General features: G+C 45.0%; 1 protein-coding gene and 1 pseudogene across 1 annotated transcript in view; both read left to right on the plus strand.

Annotated features, from left to right (window-relative positions):
* The window catches only part of ADAMTS9 (ADAM metallopeptidase with thrombospondin type 1 motif 9), a 166,388-nt gene that overhangs the window by 15,428 nt on the left and 127,416 nt on the right, over positions 1–23,544 (plus strand). Inside the window, exons 4-8 of the mRNA XM_059663055.1 lie at positions 15,623–15,912; positions 18,622–18,705; positions 18,799–18,908; positions 20,031–20,071; positions 20,178–20,283. Coding sequence (XP_059519038.1) covers positions 15,623–15,912; positions 18,622–18,705; positions 18,799–18,908; positions 20,031–20,071; positions 20,178–20,283 — 631 coding nt within the window. The remainder of the gene's footprint in view (positions 1–15,622; positions 15,913–18,621; positions 18,706–18,798; positions 18,909–20,030; positions 20,072–20,177; positions 20,284–23,544) is intronic.
* On the plus strand, positions 22,524–22,701 carry LOC132215962 (U2 spliceosomal RNA; annotated as a pseudogene).

The raw sequence follows: 23,544 nt of genomic DNA on the forward strand, positions 1-23,544 counted from the left end.
TTCATTTTTCAGTGTTATTCGCCTTTATCTTATAAGTATAAGAATTCATATTTTTAATACTAGAGGGAGTTTGGAGAGAACTTCTACCCCAGAGAACTTCATGGATTAGGCAGTGGTTCTCAACCTTCCTAATGCCGCGACCATTTAATACAGTTCCTCATGTTGTGGTGACCCCCCAACCATAAAATTATTTTCGTTGCTACTTCATAACTGTAATTTTGCTACTGTTATGAATCATAATGTAAATATCTGATATGCAGGATATATTTTCATTGTTACAAATTGAACATAATGAAAGCATAGTGATTAATCACAAAACAATATGTAATTATATATGTGTTTTCCGATGGTCTTAGTTGACCCCTGTGAAAGGGTCGTTCCACCCCCAAAGGGGTCGCGACCCACAGGTTGAGAACCTCTGGATTAGAGGATCAAGATTCAGAATTTCAATTGGAGCTAGAGCGAATGGAAAGGTGGCCCAGACAGGCCTCTTCCTTCCCAGCCCTGTGTTCTCTTCAGGCTGCAAGTCCCAGAAAAGCTGGCTGGGAAGGTGCTTAGAAAGAGGATGTTCCAAAGTGCCACTCAAGCCCTGGCCAGTGTGGCTCAGCTGGTTGAGTGGTGCCCCCTGCACCAAGAGGTTATAGGTGGATTCTCAGTCAGGGCACATGACTGGGTTGCCAGCTGGATCCCCGGTAGGGGGTGTGCAGGAGGCAACTGATCGATATTTGTCTCTCATATCCATGTTTCTCTCTCTCCCTCTCCTTTCCTCACTCTTTAAAATCAATAGAAACTTTTTTTTTTTTAAGTGGGACTCAAGTGACATATTGAAAGTGCCACTGGATTTAAGTGTAAGAACAATTAAGAAACCAGTGAGATCATTTCAGTTATCTTATGGCTATGGAGAAAGATAACAGACTTTTAATTCATTTAAGGAATTAAGTTATTACAGGAGAGCTGAATTTACAGCAACTAAATATTTGAGCTGGCCAGGTGCTGCAAGTGACATACGGCTGGGAGGGTTCCTGGCCAGGTGCTGTGGGCAGATGACCTATGGCTGTGCGGGTTCCTGGCCAGGTGCTATGGGAAGGTGGCCTATGGCTGTGCGGGTTCCTGGCCAGGTGCTGTGGGAAGGTGGCCTATGGCTGGGAGGGTTCCTGGCCAGGTGCTGTGGGAAAGTGGCCTATGGCTGGGAGGGTTCCTGACCAGGTGCTGTGGGCAGATGACCTATGGCTGTGCGGGTTCCTGGCCAGGTGCTGTGGGAAGGTGGCCTGTGGCTGTGCGGGTTCCTGGGCAGGTGCTGTGGGAAGGTGGCCTGTGGCTGTGCGGGTTCCTGGCCAGGTGCTGTGGGAAGGTGGCCTGTGTCTGTGCAGGTTCTTGGCCAGGTGCTGTGGGAAGGTGGCCTGTGGCTGGGAGGGTTCCTGGCCAGGTGCTGTGGGAAGGTGGCCTGTGTCTGTGCGGGTTCTTGGCCAGGTGCTGTGGGAAGGTGGCCTGTGTCTGTGCGGGTTCCTGGCCAGGTGCTATGGGAAGGTGGCCTATGGCTGTGCGGGTTCCTAGCCAGGTGCTGTGGGAAGGTGGCCTGTGTCTGTGCGGGTTCCTGACCAGGTACTGTGGGCAGATGACCTATGGCTGTGTGGGTTCCTAGCCAGGTGCTGTGGGAAGGTGGCCTGTGGCTGTGCGGGTTCCTGGCCAGGTGCTGTGGGCAGATGACCTATGGCTGTGCGGGTTCCTGGCCAGGTGCTGTGGGAAGGTGGCCTGTGGCTGTGCGGGTTCCTGGCCAGGTGCTGTGGGAAGGTGGCCTGTGGCTGTGCGGGTTCCTGGCCAGGTGCTGTGGGAAGGTGGCCTGTGGCTGGGAGGGTTCCTGGCCAGGTGCTGTGAGCAGATGGCCTGTGGCTGCAAGGGTTCCCGGGGAGCTCCACTGTGATCAGAGCACAGCATGCCCCTGGACCACTCGTTGCCGTAGAGGCTGGAACACGACATCAGGATGAGAAAGGGTTGGTACTGCAGACTGTGGTGTGCAAACTTGTCCTCATCCTGTGGGAACTGGGAGGCTGTGCAGCAAAGGAATGTGGGAGATATGCTCTTCAGGAGTTGCTAGAAGCTTTTTAAAAGAGATCCTGCCCAACTGCTCTTTAGTCTCTGATAAGGGAGTGATACCTAGACCCACCACAGGCATCCGCTCTGCCTTGGGCCACCCAGGAGCTGCTGTCAGATAGCAGGAAGCCCTGGAGCCACTCCATTCCGCAGCCCTAAAAGGGTGCTACCCTCCAATGAGTCACCACAGCCACACCCCTCAGCGTGGACCCAGCCCCAGGCCCAGTGCAGCTGGTTACGTGTATTAAAGCATTTAACTCCTCTCCTAGGGAGGAACCATTCGGATCCCATTTCACAGATGAGGAAACCGGACACAGAGGGCTTAAGTGACTGCCAAGGTCACACCAATTGAATGTGGAGCAGCGGGGATTTGAACACAGGTCTCTCTGACTCCCAGGCCCCAACTCTTATCTAGCATATCTCACTGCCACCGGTAGTCACTGTGCATACACTAAATGCCTGGAATGCACCGTCCTATAGAGCAGCCAGTAGCCCCGTGTGGCTCCTGAGCCCTTGAATGTGGCCAGTGCCACGTGTTGCAATGACAATCATGTTGCATATATTGACTTCAGTAGAATAGCAGAGTATTAAAATTAATTTCATCTGTTTCTTTTGGCTTTTTCTTTTAATGTGGCTATTAGACATTCTTGGCTTCCAGGTGTGGCTCACATTTTATTTCTACTGGAAAGTGCTGACCTACAAGATCCCAAGGCATGTCGAAATGGGGCCACAGACAGTGCAGGGGGGCCGTGGGCCGCTGGCACCCGCCAGCCAGAAGGGCCTAGCTCCCCTGATTGCTTAGAGATGGAGTGAGTCAGAACCAACATTTCCCAAAGGGTATTTTGCAGGATATTAATAGCAAAATCAAACAGTCTCTTAGTAAAATATAGACTTGGGTATGTCCAGCATTTTATAACTTCAAAGAGATGTTCTTTAAATACTTTCTCGAGTTGTTCCAAGTGTGCCTCAGTTTCCTCGTGTGTGCCTTGGAGACAGCAGTCCCCACGGTGTCTGGGTGCCGTGAGGAATAACAGACTAATCCGTGTGCAGTGCTTGGTAGCGGCCGTCTCGCCATGACAGCCAGAGGAGCGGCAGGATGCTGAGGGAGGGTGTGCAGCAGGGCCTTTGGGGGTGGTGCCCCGGCTCTCGGATCTGATTCAGCAAATTTAACTCCCCAGGTAGCTGGAGGCACCCACTCCTAGAAAATAGTGTGATGACCCTCAGGCATAGCTCCCGCCACCCACCTCCCAGCACAGCCCCTTGAACTGCAAGAAGCTTCTCACATTCTTCTTCCCCGAGCAGCACCCGGCAGTACCCTCCTTCCATCCCTCTCTTCCCAGGGCGCTCGGTCCCCTCACCTGCCCCACAAACTGGCCAAGGTCCTGGGAGTGCCCTAGTTCATGGTTAAACTAATGTAAACTGGTTTCTTTGCTGCAAGACTTCTCAAAGCTCTTAAAATGCTAATGTGCCTGGGAGAGGTCCCAGATGTGAATGCGCTTAAAGGGTTTTTGCAAAGCTACCTGGTTTGTTTTTGGAAATATCTTCTGGGACTAATGTTCCGGAAACCACTCAGGGAAACATAAAGGCTCTGGGAGCCAAAAAGAAGGCTTAGCAGCATAATCTCTTCCTCCACTGCCCTTTGCACACATTTCATCAGTACTGAGCACGGAACGCCATCAGACACGGGCATGTCACACACACACACACACACACACACACACACACACACACGGACACGCACCCATGCGCACACAGAGCTCACAAAGTGATGCACACGGGGACTGCTGTTTTTAAAGCTAGCAAATTGAGGGCCCTTTTAAAAAAGTAAACCTTGGTAATTTCATTCATGCCCTTTAAAGCTTTATAAACACAGAACAATCCCACCTCCCTCAGCACCCACCCCCCACCACCACCCAATTTTTGGAAACACATTGTTCTGTACTATTAGAACATTCATTGTTTTATGGCTGTTTTTGTTTTTCTGTTTCATCTCTTCCTCTGCACGCTGTTTATCCACCTTCCACTGACCCCGCAGACTGCTTCTCCGTCCCTCCCTGCAGGCCCCGCCGAGTAGCTCTCTGAGCACAGGCCCAGAGCCCAAGCTTAGAGCTGAGGAGGACTCAGAGGGCAGGGAGCTGCCTTGGGTTCCTCTCTTGCTCCCGTGTTATCAGCCCTTGGAGCCCGTTGAGAGGTGCTAGTGCTTGCATTTGTTTACATGGAATTACATCGCAGACTATGTCTTCTCACTCTCAACCCTCATGTGTTGTTACCTAGATTGAAAGTTCTGTGGAGGCAGGGCCTGGCCTTTTCCTTCCTTCCTTCCTTCCTTCCTTCCTTCCTTCCTTCCTTCCTTCCTTCCTTCCTTCCTTCCTTCTCTCCCCCCTTCTTCCCTTCCTCTCTCCTTCCTTCCTTCCCTCTCTCCCTCCCTCCCTCCTTCCCTTTCTTCCTTTTAACTCTCCTTTCCCATAGAAGGTTCCTTCTAAAGCAGCGGTTCTCAACCTTGGCTGCACATTAGAATCACCTGGGAATCTTTTTAAAATCCAGATTTCTGGGCCTCGTCCTCCGGAAATTCTGTTTCTTTGTTACTAATGTTGTGGCCCCACCCCATAACAAAGAAACAGAATTTCCGGAGGATGAGGCCCAGAAATCAGGATTTTAAAAAGATTCCCAGGTGATTCTAATGTGCAGCCAAGGTTGAGAACCGCTGTTGTAAAGTTGTTTTGCTTCAGAAACCCTAATGTCAACATACTAATTTATGAGGAGAGGGTATTGCATGCTACTAGTAAAACAGTACCAGCTAGTAATTACCATGAGAAATATTTCATGGCTCCTCCCTGTGCGTCACACACCGCTCTAGGGGCGTTTTATGTGTTTCCCTTTTCGTCAGCACAGTTAGCCCGTGAGTATGCACTGTTTTATCCTCATTTCACAGATGAGGAAACTGAGGCTTGGGGGCAGGCTGGTGAGCCAGGGCTGCTTGGCAACAGAAACCAGTGCAAAACCCAGGGCTGTGTTTCCTGTCCAGCTTCCTCCTGGCTGTCAGGCCAGCCCGGGCGGAGAGAAAGGGACTTGCTCTTGTCATCCCTAAGCTCCTGGACTGGGATTGCGCTGCACACTTACACCGGGAGGTGGCAGGTGGCTGGGTGCCTTAGGAAGTTCAGTTAAATTTTGATAAACCTTATAAAAACAGAGGGCAGCAATGAACTTCTCAGCCGCTACTGTTAGCATTCACATCTCAGCCCACTGCAGTTGCTGGGAAACACTGGGTGAGTAACTGCTGAATGAGTCGGGTACTTAGGAATGGAATATGCAATGTGCTGCCTGGCCTTGGGGAAGTGAAACTCGTTTAAAACAGTTCCACCAATAAGTAAGCAAATATTCAAGTTGGTTGTGAGGTTTTTAAATAATTGTACCATCTTAAATATTTATAACAGTTTCTCTTTAAGTCTTATTCTTATTTTGTTTTGTTCAGCTTATCTGCAGCTCAGTGCCTTTCGCAAAGTAGGTGCTCAAGAAGTAATAATAAATTATAAAGTCAATTTATAACTCACAAGGGATTTTCCATATACTTTCTCACTTTAAAAAAACGGCGTTAAGATGGAAGCAGATATTTTTATGCTCCTTTACGAGGTCAGGAAACTGAGACTTAGGAAAGGTCATTTTAGAGTACAAACAGCTTCTATCTTTGACATTGTTATTTTAAGCCAGAAAATTGTTTTTAACGGTTAGTCACTCTCCCATAAGTGGTTCCTTTTCGTTCTAACTTACTTTATGACTACTAAAAATAGGAAAAAAATACCATATTTATGGTACCAAACATGGTTACCATATGACCCAGGAGTTCTTCCTATGTGGTAGACACTTTACCTGTATGATCTACAGCTGGTTCTCAAAGCAACTCTACAAGATGGTACTGTTCTTACCCATCTTCTCACGTGGGAGAAGGAGAGTGGCAAGTCCTCACTTGCCCAAGGTCAAATAGAACTTGGAGCTGGCTCCCTCAGAGCAGGCGATCTTAAAACACTGGCTGTCTGTGGAGTCGGTGTCACCACTTCCCCTCATGGCGTCAAGGCCAGAGCAGTAGTAACAGCCAGCATTAACTCACGTCCTCGGAATAAGACGTGATGGCTGCAGTGCCTCTGACTCATTAGGAAGCACAGGATGGCCAGTGAGAGCTTTTCCACATGCCTGAATGTTGTTTCCATGCACATGCAAGGGTTCAGCTTGCAAAAGAATGCAAATGTGCGCTTGATTTCTGGAGGTGTCAATAGCAGGTTTTTTTATTAAGTCTCATATTTTAGAGCACTTTTAAGTTCACAGAAAAATTGAGATGAAAGTACAGAAATTGTCATACATCCCATCCCCACAAAGGCACACCCTCCCCCACCCTTAACATCCTTCCCCGGAGTGGTACAGTTGCTACAACTGATGAACCTACACTGATGCATGATAATCGCCCAAAGTCTGTAACTCCCTATGAGTTTTGTGTGTTCTGTGGGCTTGGACGAATATTGATTGACATGTGTCCATCATTATTATGGTATCATACAGAGTGTTTTCAGGGTCTTGAACATCCTCTGAATGCTCTGCCTATGTATCCCTCCCTAGCCCCAATCCCGGGCTATCACTGATCCTTTACTGTCTCCATTGTTTTGCCTTTTCTAGAATGTCACATGATTGGACTCACAGTATGCAGCCTTTTCAGATTGGCTTCTTTCGCTTAGTAATATGCGTTTAAGTTTCCTCCAGATCTTTTCATGGCTTGATAGCTCATTTCTGTTTAGTCCTGAATAATATTCCATTGGCTGATGTATCACAGTTTATCCATTCATCTACTGAAGGACATTTTGGTTGCTTCCAACTTTTAGCAATTATGAATAAAGCTGCTAGAAACATCCACGTGTATGTTTTTAGCAGACATAAATTTTCAGCTTGAGTAAATACTGAGGAGCGTGATTGCTGTATTATACATTAAGAGTATATATATGTTGCCCTAACCGGTTTGGCTCAGTGGATAGAGTGTCAGCCTGTGGACTCAAGGGTCCCAGGTTCGAGTGTGGTCAAGTGCATGTACCTTGGTTGCAGGCACATCCCCAGTAGGGAGTGGGCAGGAGGCAGCTGATCGATGTTTCTCTCTCATCGATGTTTCTAACTCTCTATCCCTCTCCCTTCCTCTCTGTAAAAAAGAAAAATCAATAAAATATATTTTTTTTTAAAAAAGAGTATATGAAGAACTTTTATAGGAAACACTTAACCTCTCTTACAAAGTGGCTGCACCATTTTGCATTCCCACCAGCAATGAGTGAAGGTTCCTGTTGCTCCACATCCTCTCCAGCATTTGTGCTGGATTTTGGCCATTCTAACCAATGGGTAGTGTTATCTCATTGTTGTATTAATTTGTATTTCCCTGATAACACATGGTGTAGAGCACATCTTTATATACTCATCTGCCATCTGTAAATCTTCTTTGGTTCAACTTGCTACTCTAGGATATGAACTAGGTCAGGTTTCTCATCAGCTATTTAATGAAGTAAACGTGATTAATTATTGAGTCATTCTTAAAGAAAAGAACCATAAAAAATGATTTCCTATTTCTGAGTGGCACATTTGAACTTCAGAAAGAGGCATGAAAATGGTGCAGCCACTGTGGAAAACAATTTGGCAGTTCCTCAAAATGTTAAACATGGTTACCATATGACCCAGGAGTTCTACTTCTAGGTATCTACCCGAGAGGATGTAAGCATGGCCACACAAAAGCTTGCACACACATGTCATAAAAGCATTATTCAATTGAGTTGTTGTACCCAAATGTCCACCAACTGATGAACAGATATACAAAATGTGAGATAGCCACACAGCGGAATAGTATTTGGCAATGAGAAGTGATAGAGTGTTGAGACATGCTACAACATGGATGAGCTTTGAAAATATGCCAAGTGAGGGAAGCCAGCCACAGAAAGCCACGTGCTGTATGACTCCATTTGTATGAAATGCCAGAACAGACAAATTTACCAGTTTACTGATTGGCAGATGCTGGAGGGAGAGGGGGCGTGGGCAGTGACTGCTAATGAGCACAGGGTTTCTTTCTGGGATACTGAAAATATTCTAAAACTTGATAATAGTGATTATTTCACAACTCTCTGAATATACTAAAAACTACTGAACTCTATACTTGGAAGGTGTGAATTTTATGGTATACAAATTATATCTCAATAAAAGTAATAATAAATGTGTGGAAAGGAAGGTCAAAAAATATACAGACCAGCCCTGGCCAGTTGGCTCAATTTGGTTAGAGCGTTGTCCCATGCACCAAAGGTGGTGAGTTCGATTCCTGGTCAGGGCACATACTTGGGTTGTAGGTTCAATCCCAGGTCAGGATGCATGCATGAGGCAACCAATTGATGTATCTCACATCAATGTTTCTCTCCCTCTCACTTTCCCTCCTTTTCCCCCTCTCTTCCTTTCTTTTAGAATCAATGAAAAACATATCCTCAGATGAGGATTATTTTAAAAATATCTATCTATATCTATATCTATATCCATATCTATATCTATACCTATATTTATCTAATTTTTATACTATACTTTCCACAAGAATGAAATTTCATTATGTAGCCCATTCTGATAAAGCTACTAGCAAATGGCATTGCAAATTAGAAACATTTGCCCCAATTCCATTATGCTAAAAGGTCATTAAAGAGAAATGTGGATGGCTTCCTTCCCATTCTACCAATGTGTGTCACTTGGTAGAAATCATTGTCTGTTCAGAGGCAAGAGAGCTGAGTAAGTATACAAGTTATAATTTTTTTTATTCTAAGTAAAAATGTTTATGTTTGTAGTCATAGTGAATCTTTGAATCTTTGAAGTTCATACTCTATTTTTAATGCTAAAATGATTAATATGATAGAAATTAGTTGGGCTAATTAGGTCAATAAATCTGACTCTAACAACTAGGATAAAAGATCAGTTGGGTAAAAGATAGGGAAATGTTATGTATTAGAAGACATATCTAGTCTGAAGAAGTCATTTTATTCCTGCATTTTCATACCACAGGTTACTTGTGAATGGAATATCTTCCAGGCATGTTAGAATTTACATGGGTTATGCCGTGAAAGACATTGTCACCTTTCGCTGGTTAATGCCTTAATTTTTTTCCAACTTTGCTATTTAAATAAATGTTTCTTATTTCCAAGTAGGGCCCTAAATCATCCTTTGGTTTTCCCATGTCCAAATTCCCCCTGATGACTCTCTAAGACTACATTTTTTCCCCTTAGTGGTCAAAAAGAGTAAATTCTGCACAGCATTTCTTGAGTGTTTTTTTCACTGCAGGTATACGTTTGTCTAAATAATCAATAAGTCAAAATATATTGAGGAGACATTAAGTAAGGATTATTTAATTTTCACAACCTAAGTGACATATCCTCTTTTTAAAACAGCTTTATTGAGATATGAGTCCCATATCTTACTATTCACTCATTTAAAATGTCCAATTCAGTGGTATGTGCAACCAACATCAAAGTCAATTTTAGAGCATTTTTATTACTTGAAGAAGAAACCTTGTACCCTTTAGCTATCAACTCTACTACGTCCCCACTCCATCTCCATCCTTAAGCAACTGATTTACTTTCCATCTCTATAGATTTCCCTATTCACGGTATTGCATGATTACAATCATGTAGTAGGTGGTCTTCTGTGACTGGCTTCTTTCACTTTACTGATGGGGTTAAGTTTATCAAAGAGTTTTATAATAAAAAAAGTGTCAGTTCAGGAGTATTTAACAATGATGAACGTAGATGCACCTCAGAATAGAGCACCAAAATACATGAAGCAAAAACTGACACAAAGGAAGGAAGACATTGATAATTCAGTAATAATAGTTGGAAACTTCAATATTCCATATTCAATAATGGGTAGAACAGCTATGCAGAAGATCAGCAAGGAAATAACATGAGCAGCACTGTACTCAGCTACACTAGCAGGTGTCTATAGTACACTGCCCCAGCAGGAGCAGAGGCCACATGCTTCTGCAGTGTACAGGCATATTCTCTAGAATAGACTATATGCTAGGTCATAAAGAACCTCAATAAATATAAAAGGACAGAAGTAATACATAGTATTTTCTCTGCCCAAAGTGGAAATGAAATTAGAAGTCAATGACAGGAAGAAAAAAAATACTGGGAAATGAAAACTATGTGGAAAGCAAGCATCACACTTCTAAATAACCAGTAAGTCAAAGGAGAAGTCATAAAATACTTCCACATGAAGGAAAATGAATTTGCTGGAGGCAGGAAAAGCAGTGCTTAGAGGGAAATGTATACCTACAGATGCCCCTATTAGGAGAAAAACAAATATCTCAAGTCAATAATCTAACCTTCTGTGGTAGGCAGCTAGACAAACTAGAGCAGAGGAGGGACAATAGGCCAGGTACAGAAGGTCACTAGGGTGGAAAGCCTCAAGTACTTAGCAACAGGCGAAGTGGGAAAACAAGGACCTTGCCTCCAGGATAACCTTTCCTCCCCTAGCCTATCGCTGGTCATGCGGTTCAGACCTGATTTTCCCATCGCTGGTTATGCAGTTCAGACCCTTCCCTGACCTTTCTTCCCCTGGCATGTTGCTAGTCATGCAGTTGGATCCCCTTAGAGGTCGAACGACCCCCATCAAATACAACTAGCCTCAGTTGTGTTTCAGCTACAGGCCCAGAAAAGCAGCAACACCAGATAAATGACACTCTACCCGTGTGGGCTAATGACCCCCTGCCCAGGTGCCTACCAATGAGTAGAGACCTTGACCTGGAAAGGTCACACCTGGAAAGTTGATGAATAGTCTACTGGGAGCCTCCCTTGAGACGTCCAGATAAATACCCTCAAGGCAGGGGACCCAGTTGGGCTTTCTCTGTGGAGCACACCAGCATCTGCCTTCCCCCTCCTCCTCCTCTCAGGCACGTTTTCCTTGTCTCTCTTCTCCTCAGCAACAAGGGCCCTTCTTTTGCCTCTGTAACCTGTTTCCTGAGCTCATTTCTTCTATGGCTCACTTCTACCTCTGTGACTTTCTAAATAAACTTTCTCTTATAGTTTGAGTCTTGACTCTGAATTCTTTCTTAGCAGAACTCAAGAACTAAGATTGCTGAACCAAGGTCCTCTCTGACTCCACTTGTCTAACACCTGTTGCAATTTTTTCAGTTGCCAGTAAGTTCACTTGAAGACACTGGAAAATGAAGGCAAAATTAAACCTATAGGAAGCAGAAAGAAGAAAATAAAGCAGAAATTAATGAAATAGAGAATAGAAAAATGAGACTTTAAACATATGAAACTTTACTGATTATAATAAATTGTATTAAAATATTTACAGAAAACATTAAACAGGGATTTTTTTTTTACAAAATAAGTGACATCTTTTCTTTTTTAAAAAAATATATATTTCTTTATTGATTTCAGAGAGGAAGGGAGAGGGAGAGATAGAAACATGAATGATGAGAGATAATCATTGATCAGCTGCCTCCTGCATGCCCCCTACTGGGGAACGAGCCCACAACCCGGCCATGTGTCCTTGACCAGAATCGAACCTGGGACCCTTCAGTCTGCAGGCCGATGCTCTATCCACTGAGCCAAACCGGCTAGGGCGACATATTTTCTTATGCATTTAAAAATATCAGATTCAACATGGCTTCTTATATACCTGTTATAACAACCTAACCTTTGTGAAAATATCTACCAGCTGCTGTCTTCTAATTCAGATTCTGTTTGGAAACTATCCATCAAACCTTGAGTCCATTTCAATTCCAAGCTTTTCAGAAATCTGACCTAATAGAGTACTGCTTAGGTTGCTTACAAATCCATGCCCGATTCCTCATATCACCACTTCCAGCTATGTGACTTTGGAAAAATTGCTCAATATCTTTGAGATTTATCTTCCTCCCCTATAAAATAGAGGTTAATTTTCTTAGTCTGAGAGGAATTGTGAGATAACATACCCAAAAGATCCAAGTTCAATACCTGGCACATTGTAGTACCTATTCTGTAATCACTTGATGATTTAAAAACGGAATGACAGCCTAATTACCCATATGGCATGGGTACCCATCCATGAATATGCCTGAAAGAAGAGAATTGAAGAAAAGAATGTAATGTTGAATCCTGTGTACCAGGCTTTGGGCTAGTCCTGTGATCTGTAGCTGTACCACATAGAACTTATTTGGTAATTTGGGCTGTTTTAGCAACAGCTAAAATACTCAACTTGGGCAAAAGACACATCCTGGCCTAAATTGATTGTTTTAGCAATCCTATCTAATAAAAGAGAAACATGGTAATTAGCGTACGTCCGCTACCCTTCCCATTGGCTAATCAGTGAGATATGCAAATTAACTGCCAGCCAAGATGGCGGCCGGCAGCCCTGCAGCTTGAAGCTAACATGAGGCTTGCTTGCTTCATTGACAGAGGAAACCAACGTTCCCTGCCTGCCTTGCCGGACTCTGAGCCTGCAGTTTGAAACATTGTAATAAATATAGAAGCTAAACAAAACCCCAGAAACCTGCTTTCAGCCCGCTGGGATCTCAGAGCTGGAGTTGATACAGTGTTCCAAACAAACCAGATACCTGCTTTCAGCAGCAGAGGCCTCAGAGCTGGAGCCAGAGCTAAAGCTGGCCCAGAATAAAAAAAGAAAAGAAAAAAAGGAGCAGTTGGGAGCTTCAGTCACCCGCCAGCCTGAAAACAGCCCTCAGCCTCTCACCCAGATGGGCCAGGCACCCCAGTGGGGACCCCTACCCTGAAGGGTGTGTGACCAGCTGCAAACAGCCATCATCCCCTCACCCAGGCTGGCCAGGCACCCCAGTGGGGACCCCCACCCTGAAGGGTGTGTGACCAGCTGCAAACAGCCATCATCCCCTCACCCAGGCTGGCCAGGCACCCCAGTGGGGACCCCCACCCTGATCCAGGACACCCTTCAGGGCAAACCAGCCGGCCCCCACCTGTGCACCAGGCCTCTATCCTATATAGTAAAAGGGTAATATGCCTCCCGGCACCGGGATCAGCGGAGCTGAGAGGCCTCCCAGCACTGGCATCAGCGTGACAGGGGGCAGTGCCCAAACCCCCTGATCGCCCTGTGGCTCTGTGTGTGACAGGGGGCGGGGCCACAACCTCCCTATCCACCCTGCTCTGTTTGTGAGAGGGGAAGGCGCCCCAACCCCCTGATCAGCCCTGCTCTGTGCCTGATAGGGGGGAGCTCCCCAACCCCCTGATTGCCCTGCGGCTCTGTGTGACAGGGTGCGGCGCCCCAACTCCCTGATCGGCCCTGCTCTGTGTGTGATGGGGTAGAGCCATAACCTCCCCATCGGCCCTGCCCTGAGTGTGACAGTGGCGGCGCCCCAACCCCCTGATCAGCCCTGCTCTGTGGGTGACAGAGGGTGGCACCCCAACCCCCTGATCGGCCCTGCTCTGTGCGTGACAGGGGGGAGCTCCCCAACCCCCTGATTGGCCCTGCTCTGTGTGTGACGGGGTGGCGCCGCATCCTCCCCATCGACCCTACCTTGAGTGTGACAGGGGGCGGTGCCCCAACCCCCCAATCGGCCCTACCCTGAGGGTGACTGAGGGTGGCTTCGCAACCTCCCGATCCGCCCTGCTCTGTGCATGACAGGGGGTGGCGCCCCAACTCCCCAATCGGCCCTGCTCTGAGCCCGACCAGGGGCTGCACCTAGGGATTGGGCCTGCCCTCTGCCAGCAGGTCATTATCTCCCGAGGGGTCCCAGACTGCGGGAGGGCACAGGCCGGGCTGAGGGACACCCCCCCCCAGTGCACAAATTTTTGCACACCGGGCCTCTAGTAGGTTATAAAGATGAAATATTTGCACCCTTAAAAAGTCAAGCCACTTAAATAATTTAACTTTTTTGTTGTCATTATATATGTCTAGTGGTGTAAAGAATTGTATCCCTGTCTTAGATAAGCATATTTCTTAGTTGTACAACTCTGTGGACTGTTTGAGACTATAGCTAGTGGCATTTGAAGGGGTGCAGAACAGGCCTCCTGAGGATGTGCCCCTTTGGCACTTGAATTATTTTGAGCTGAAGGCAGTCAAGACCCCACAGGCTCGCAAGAAACGTTTTCCTCTCCCTAAAGAATCTATATTAAGGGTCTTGCGCATATTAGAGTTATCACCAGAAATGACTTTATGATCTATGCATAGGACAGACAAACACTTAACTACTCAACAGCTGCTCCTCTTATGTTCCAATGACTGACTTTTCTCCCCTCTGAAGCCCAAGGCTCTTTGCCACCTCCTTAGCTCAGAATGCCATGTACATCTCATTTTATCTTCTTGTCCCTGATCCTCATGTATGTGGGGGGTCTCTGACTATCTCATGTACATGAGGTTCCCATACATATGTATGTAACTGAATTTGGCTATTTTCTCTTGTTAAAGTGCTTCATGTTAATGTAATATCTAGACCAGCCAGAAGAACCTGGAAGGGCAAAAGGAAGTTTCTCCCTGGCCCACACACAAGCACATTTATAAACTGATAGGCAAGATAACTGATTGCATTATGTTATTACTCAAAGCATGTTGTGGCAGGCACTTTTATGCTTATTCTGTTTATTGTGTGATTGATGGCTTTGAAATTGAATATTCTCACCAGCAATACAAGCTGCAAGCCGAGACTGAGGCTAGTGCTTCTCAAAACATGAACATGAACATGAATCACCTGGAGATCTTGTTAAACTGTAGATTCTGATTTATCAGGTCCTGAGTGGGGCCAGAGAGTCTGGATTTCTTACAAGTTTCCAAGATTTGCAGTGCTTCTTGTCCAAGGACCACACTGTGAGCAGTAAGGTTGTGTAGAACCCTGGTGGGCAGGGCATGAGTTGGAACTGACTAGAGCTCTCTGTTGTTATGCATCATGGTCCCAACTACCTGTTCACACTCCCTGAGTTTAATGAACTTTCTTAACTGAGCTCTGAAATTCAGAGGCATTGAATAGCAGTGATTCTATTCTTAAATTTTGCATATCATAATGATCAAATACAGTAATAGAATAATACTGTGTCTACTTTGTCATGCATTGTCTATAGTTCCTTTGTGTTGTCTATTAGGCTGCCCACCTCTCAGACCTCTTTATACTGTATCTTAGTGAATAGCTGAGGGGGTGTATATGAAATATCTCCATTTCCATTCTCTAGAGCTCTCTGGCTGCCATTGGCCCTTACTATACGCCAAAGAACAATGAATAGAAACTGCTTAAATGCCAGCAAGACTTTTGTTACCAAATGAAAAGAATCATTTGCAATTGTTAAACGCAGGCCTGATTTCTTGTCTAATACCTTAAATGAGCATTTCTGGAAACTTCAGGGGATCCTAATTTCACATCCTTAGTCATTTCGATGAGAGTGCAGATTGAGGTTCACCAGTAGAGTCTGAAGTGTGTTGAACTTGATTTTGTATGCAATTTGACATGAGAGGCATAATTTCAAGATGTGTCCAGTTCAGTTCTTAATATGAAGTAGAAGCAGCTTGACATGTAATGCATGCCTTTGATTTCTTACAGAACACAGGGACAGTCCCAGTAAGGACAGGAGGAAACCGAGAGCAAGGGAACGGGCAGGAAGGAGCAGCCTGGCTGACGACGTGGCAGTGCTCAAGAGCGGCGTCGCAACAAAGGTGCTTCCTGCCTATGGGAACAAGACGGACAGCGCGAGAGAACAGAGGACCCACAGAAGAACAAAGCGTTTCTTGTCCTACCCACGGTTTGTAGAAGTGATGGTGGTGGCAGACCGAAAAATGATTTCATTCCATGGAGCAAATCTTCAACACTATGTTTTAACTTTAATGTCAATTGTAAGTACACATAAAAGAACCTGATTTATGAGCCCCTACAGGTGCCATGGGGTGAGGGGGGCTTCCATGCAGGGCTCTGGAGGATCATTCAGGGCTGGCATTTCACCGACTCAGGCAAGTGACTGGAAAGAACATAGATTGTCCATTGGTTGCTGTTTTGTAACCGTCATGGCTATCATTGAGTGTTTGTTCTGTGATCATTTGACAATGTGCTTGTTACTTCAAAGGCATAATTTCTGAACCTTCGGGCAACTCTGCTAGGTAGGATTACCATCCCTATTTTATAAATAAGAAAACGGAGCCTCAGAGGAGGTGGGTCACTTGCCCATGGTCCTGTGAAGGCTTGGAGACTGGTGTGACATCTAGCTGGTCCCGTTGCTGAGACCAGCACTCTGTCTGACATGCGAGCTCGCACAGCCAGGTGTGAGTCTCTCGGCTTCCGCTGCTGCCTGTGAATCAGTCACCTAGGCTCTTCCCCAGGATTCTAAAGAGCCCTCGGGTGGGGCCTAGAAATCTCTCCCTCTATTTTTCTATGCCCATTTTGAATTGAAAGAGCAATACATTTGCATAATTTTTTAAAATCTAACATAAAAGTTCATAGATGAAAAATAACTTGTTCTGCCCTACCCGGTTTGGCTCAGTGGATAGAGTGTTGGCCTGTGGACCAAAGAATCCCGGGTTTGATTCTAGTCAAGGGCACATACCTTGGTTGCAGGCTCTCCCCAGCCTGGGCCCTGGTCGGGCTTGTGCAGGAGGCAACCAATCAATGTGTTTCTCTCACATCGATGTTTCTCTCTGTCTTTCTCTCTCTCTTCCACTCTCCCTAAAAATCAATGGAAAAATATCCTTGGGTGAGGATTGACAAAATAAGGAATTCATTGTTTCCTTTAAAAAAATAAATAACTTGTTCCCTACTCATGCTTCCACTCCTTCCCAAAGGCAACCATTAGTAAGCTTTTTTGGATATGTTTCTAAATGGCTCTGCCCAATAGAGATACAATGTAAGCCACATATATAATCTTATATTTTCTAGTAGCCTCATGAAATAAAACAAGTAGGTAAATTGATTTTAATGATGCATTTTTATTTTATACCCAAATATTACTTCAAACATTATTAATGAGATAGTTTAATACTTTTCATACTAAGCCTTCAAAATCCAGGATGTTTTATCCTCACTGCACATCTCAGTTGGGACCAGCCACGTTTCTAGTGCTCAGTGACTATGCGTGGCAGGTGGCTACCGTATCGGATGGCACTCAACACTTCTTAACATATATGTATGCATTTACAACTGGTTCTCAAACAGAAATGCAGAATTGTCCTGGACTGTTTTACACATTGCTTTTTTCTTGAAATATTGGAGGTGGTTTTCTCTCTCTCTCTCTCTCTCTCTCTCTCTCTCTCTCTCTCTCATATATATATTTTATTGATTTTTTTTACAGAGAGGAAGGGAGAGGGATAGAGAGTTAGAAACATTGATGAGAGAGAAACATCGATCAGCTGCCTCCTGCACACTCCCCACTGGGGATGTGCCTGCAACCAAGGTACATGCCCTTGACCAGAATCGAACCCAGGACCCTTGAGTCCGCAGGCCGATGCTCTATCCACTGAGCCAAAGCAGCTAGGGCTGGAGATGTTTTTCTATAGCAGTCCCTATGATCTTGCCCCCCTTCACTGACCTTAATTTATTTGAACAGGAATCTACTTTTTATATATTCCTCAGATGAATGTGGAAAGCAACCATGTTTGGGAACATTGCTTTAGAGTTTCTTCTTCCCGCTCCTTGGCCTATGGCTCTCCTTGTCTCTCCCTCACTGCTGTGAACCAGTCCCCGGTGCTCTCCACCCAACACTGGAGCCTGCCTCCCCTCCACCCTCCCGTGACCCACCTCTGCCATGCTCAGTCCTACGTGTCCCAGCCTTCTCCTGTCCTGGAGCAGAGAAAGAAAAATCTAATCAGACCTTACACAGACTCAACTCCATTTCCAACCCATAAATTCAGACCTGTCCTAAGAATTCCAATTGTGAGCATGGGCTTGGGTCAAGTTGACAGAGGTTGAGAGTTCTGGCTCTGCTACTCACCACTGTATATAGACTTGGATGAGTTACTTCATTTCTCTGAGCCTTCGTTTCTTCATTTGTTGGGTAGAAGTTAGAATGATGCCTAGCACAGGTATTACGGAGACTAAATGCATATGCAGTTTTCAGCGATGTCTAGTCCACGAGAAGCATCCAATGAATGTTAACTCTCATAATTAAACAATATGGGTGAAAAAACTAGGTACCGGGTTGTGGAGAATACAGATGCGTGGTAAGCATGCAGAGCAGCAGTATTGGCAAAGACGTGGTCAATGTGAGATCCATAATTTGGCAATCGGGACTTCAACTGGGAAGAAGGAGCTTGATCAAAGTTAATATCCAGTATTTTGGCATAGAGAACTATTAAGATGCATGGCTAAGCAATTTTTAAAGAAAGTACCTTAAAATGTAAATGTGTTAGAATTTATTATTATTTAAAACGTCCATCTATGAATAATTTTACAAAGATAGTTTTAATGAGTGTTTGATGAATGAATGAAAATTCAAAACTGAAAAATGCATATGCTGCATGAAATGTACAATTAGGTGGAGCCGCACATAAGAAGTGAATTGCTTGCTGCTTACACAGAGTTCACAATTAACTTTGAAAAATTTATCTCGGTTGCAGGTAGCCTCTATCTATAAAGACCCCACTATTGGAAATTTAATTAATATTGTTGTTGTGAACTTAGTTGTGATTCATAATGAACAGGTAATCAAGTTTTTTTCTTCTTTCTTCTCTCTGTATCCGAAACGGCATGTGCAATCGGTACAACGACCAACCATCACTCTTTTCTGTGCTTAGGAGGGACCGCCCATCTCTTTTAATGCCCAGACGACATTAAGGAGCTTCTGCCAGTGGCAGAAGAACAACACAGGTGGGATCAAGCACGATACTGCCATTCTGATCACGAGGTACGCAGTCCTGAGGCTTCTCATCTCGCAGTTTCCAGGCAAGGTGATGGGAGGTGTAGGCTCCTGGCAGCCAGCTCCCGGCACCAGGCTGTTCCGCCTCAGCACTGTGGCAGTTGGGAGCAGATAACTCTGTTGTGAGGCGTCCTGTGCATGTCAGGATGCCTAGCAGCATCCGGGTCTCTGCCCACTACTGACCAGTAGCATGCCCTCCTCTCAGTTGTGACCACCCACAGTATCCTCAGCCCACAGAGGAAGCCAAATGCCCTGTGAGGGCGGGGGTGGGCCGGGGTGGGGGAGGGGAGCACACAATCACCCCTGTTGGGAACCACTTACCCGAAGGTTCTGCATTGGGCAGGTCTGAAAGGAAGTGGCCTTCTAGGGGGCCAGCGGCTCTTCAGATGGAGCCCGTTGTTACCAGGCGGGGTACAGTCCAGTGCTGCCAACTTCTGTGATTTTGCAAGGAGTCGGAGATATGCATTTGTCTATAAAGTGAACTCTCCCAATGTTTAAATTGTAGCTGCTACCTAGAAAATATTCTCAAAAACTGTCTGGGGCAACAAAGAGGCCCGCCGGCCTTCCTTGCTGGACACCACGGGCCTCGGATTTGCTCCCAGGCACGCACTCATAAGCACAGAGGAGAGGCCTGTTGTCAGGAGTCTTTGGCATAAACTAGAACAGCGGTTCTCAACCTGTGGGTCACGACCCCTTTGGCGGTCAAACGACCCTTTCACAGGGGTCACCTAAGACCATCCTGCATATCCGATATTTACATTATGATTCATAACTTAGCAACATGACAGTTATGAAGTAGCCACGAAAATAATTTTATGGTTGGGTCACAACATGAGGAACTGCATTTTAAGGGACAAAAGGTTGAGAACCACTGAACTAAAATCACTTCGGTGTTTGAGGAAAAACCCTGTTCGGAAAGGTTTCTGCAGTCCCAGGCCACCCCTCAGGCAGCAGGAGCCTTTCCGTGTGGCTTTCTATCCTGAAATCAGTGGTTTGTAACCCCCTCCCGGCTGCGAGTGTGTTGTGAGGCCTGGAAGGCTCTGAGGTGGTGGCTGGCACGGATGTTTCCCCTCTGGTGTCATCCAGGCCCTAAGTGTGCTTTGCTTTCAGACAGGACATCTGCAGAGCTCAGGACAAGTGTGACACCCTAGGTGAGTCGGCTGTGCGGTCCTCTGCGCTCCAACCCTTCCCTGCATGTTTTCACTCTTAAGCCACAACTGCCTGTCCAAGTAAACCCTTGTTCTCTCCTTCCCATAGGTCTGGCTGAACTGGGAACCCTTTGTGACCCCTCCAGAAGCTGTTCTATTAGCGAAGATAATGGATTGAGCACGGCTTTTACCATAGCCCATGAACTGGGCCATCTGTATGTTTCCTTTCCCTATTTTCCTTGAGTTCAGAGTGACCTAAACTTTCTTCCTCTGCAACAGTGAGCCTTTCCTTGCCTTTCGAGGGCAAGACACTTCTCGAGTCACAGTAGAATTTGCAGGATTGACGCACTTTGACCCTTGAAGGGAGAAGTGACTTTGACTCCGGAAAGCTGAGTGAATGCCGTGCACCCTCTTTGGCCGCAGCCCGTGCGGATCTTTGTTTTAATTGCACACGTTTTCTATGAAAAGTCTAATATTCTCCCTTCCTACTGGGAATCGGAGGAGGAGGGCTGGACATCTTTGTCGAGGAAGGTCCATCATTGCCCAGCTCATGAGATTTTCACAAATCCAGATCCTCCCTGCTTCTGGTTATATGCCTATAATTCAGACAGGGATACCCCTCTGTCATGGGAGAGAATGAACAAAGAGAGAGCAAGGAAAACATGAATTTTGGTCACTAAGTGGTCATTGTGAAACTGGCTTTTCCTTTTGTTCTTTTAGAGGCAGAGCATGGTTAGAACATGTGGCAAAATAGTGTAAATTTCCTAGAAACTATTCTGCTATTTGAGCTGCATCGTTTTCTTTCCATAAGTAATAATTAAATTACATCTTTTTGAAATCATTTTCTCAGATGTCACTAATGGAGTTGCATATCAATTTTCATGTCAGATGTTAACTCCATAACTGAAATCATCTGTTAAGCAAGCTCGATCATCCACCAGGCTTCCGAAGGCACCTCTGTGCAGTGTGCGGTGCTAGGCTAAAGCAAGGCAGATAGATAGGTATCTCTCCACTTCAGTTCAACATAGAATGGGTATATTTCAAAACTAGCACCTTTCAAGCATATTTTAAGAGCATACCCCTTTTCTTTTCTCTAAAGGAAATGTGATCAGATACCCAATATTGATAGCGCACAAAAGCTTGGCTTTCGTTAAGCAGCTGTGGTGGCCAGAGTCCCATTAGTCAGCTTGCTCTCTGTCCTTTTGGTTTCTCAAATGCTGGTCATGAAACTCAAGGATTTATTGGAACTCAGTTTGAAAACTACTGATCCCCCCAGTGTTTCCCAAAGCACAGGAATTTGAACACCATTTCCAAAAGAATGGTCGGTGAAAACAAAAGGAGTTTTGTAGTCTGATATTCTTTATTTTTCAATTACAGTTGACATTCAGGGTTATGCTATGTTAGCTTCAGGTGTACAGCAAAGTGGTTAGAAAAGCGTGTACTTTCCAGAGTGGTCTCCCTGCCACTTCAAGTGCCCACCTGGCCCCAGACTAGTTGTCACATACTAGTTATCATGATATTAGTGACTCTGTTCCCTGTGCCCAACTTTACATCCTGTGACTATTCTCTAACTACCAGTCGGTACTTCTTAATCCCTTCACCTTTTCACCCAGGCCCACCCCTTCCCCTCTAACACTCCTCAGCCTGTTCTCTGTACCTGTCTCTATTTTGTTTGTGTGTTTATTTGTTCATTAGATTCCACATATAAGCGAAGTCTTTCTCTGTCGCACTTATTTCACTTAGCATAATACCCTCTAGGTCAGTGGTTCTCAACCTGTGGGTCACAACCCCTTTGGGGGTCAAATGACCCTTTCACAGGGGTTGCCTAAGATGATCAGAAAACACATATATAATTACATATTGTTTTTGTGATTAATCACTATGCTTTAATTATGTTCAATTTGTAACAATGAAATTGGGGGTCACTACAACATAAGGAACTGTATTAAAGGGTCACGGCATTAGGAAGGTTGAGAACCACTGCTCTAGGTCCATCCATGCTATTACAGGGAGAAAAATGAGTTTTGTAAAAGTGATTTAAAAATTTTCTTTTTTTACTGAATTTTTGGGGGTGACATTTAGGTTTTCAGTGTACAATTCCATAATACATCACCTGTATATTGTACTGTGGGTTCACCACCCAGTGAAGTCTTCTTCCATCACCCTTTATCTCCCCTGTACCCTCTTCTACCTCCCCCACACCCTTCTTTCCCTCTGGTAATCACCATACTATTGTCTGTGTCTCAGAGTTGTGGTGGTTGTTTTTGCTTAATCCCTTTACCTTTTTTTCCCGTCTCCTACCCCCTCACTCCCTCTGACAGCTGTCAGTCGGTTTGTTCTCTGTATCCATGAGTCTGTTTCTATTTTGTTTATTTTGTTCATTAGATTCCACATATAAGTGAGATCATATGGCATTCGTCTTTCTCTGACTGGCGTATTTCACATACTCTCCAAGGTCGCTTCTCAGCCTTGTGGCTAAGATCAAGTGTAGTATCTGTTCTTATCAGTTTAGCAGTCATGTGAGTTTAAAAAATGTTTGTCTAGTCCAGCCGTGGGCAAACTGCGGCCCGCGGGCCGAATCCAGCCCGTTTGAAATGAATAAAACTAAAAAAAAAAAAAAGACCGTACCCTTTTATGTAATGATGTTTACTTTGAATTTATATTAGTTCACACAAACACTCCATCCATGCTTTTGTTCCGGCCCTCCGGTCCAGTTTACGAACCCATTGTGGCCCTCGAGTCAAAAAGTTTGCCCACCCCTGTCTGTCCCTGGTTGGAGTCACAAGGCTAAATGGTATAAAATAAAGGCTCTGACAAGTTCTATAGTAAACTGTTGATTTTGTTTAACTTGGTTTTCCCAAACCTATTTTAACAGAATCTTTTAGGAATATTTGTTTATTTTACATAAAATGTAATACATTTCTTTGGAAGTGTAGGTAGGAGGGTAGATTTAACCGTGAAGAATAGGTGGCATTTCAACAGGACTGCTGTTCCTTTCCTAGGAAATGGAATAGGAAAAATTACAAATAGGAAGGCATTCAAATTTCCATTAGCAGACTAACATTTCTCCCCAACATATGGCTAAGAAAAGTGTACCATTTGAAGAAATATTATTAATTTCCTTCCAACAAGAGCTTATAAACTTCTTTTAGACTGTGTATAACATTGACATTTTGAGGAAAGTGAGAATTTTGAGTAGCAAAAACTAAATTATTTTCAGCTGTTGAGAAAATTCAATGCATAGTTAGCAAATATCTTCCCTGCACAAAACCCAAGTCACTGGCATAGTTAAGGGGCTTTCACTTCCATGATGCCCTGTAGTCCTCACCAGTCGCACAGGTAGGGGTGGTTGTTCCTCTGAGCCTGACCTGGCGGTACTATGCTGGGGTACCTGCTTTCAGGCAGAGGTCGTTTGGCAGCCAGAGACCAAGTTCTGGACTGAATGGTTCCACATTCTGCTTGACTTGAAATTGTAT

Source organism: Myotis daubentonii, chromosome 14 (assembly GCF_963259705.1).
Source record: "Myotis daubentonii chromosome 14, mMyoDau2.1, whole genome shotgun sequence".
In the NCBI taxonomy this organism is placed as follows: Eukaryota; Metazoa; Chordata; class Mammalia; order Chiroptera; family Vespertilionidae; genus Myotis; species Myotis daubentonii.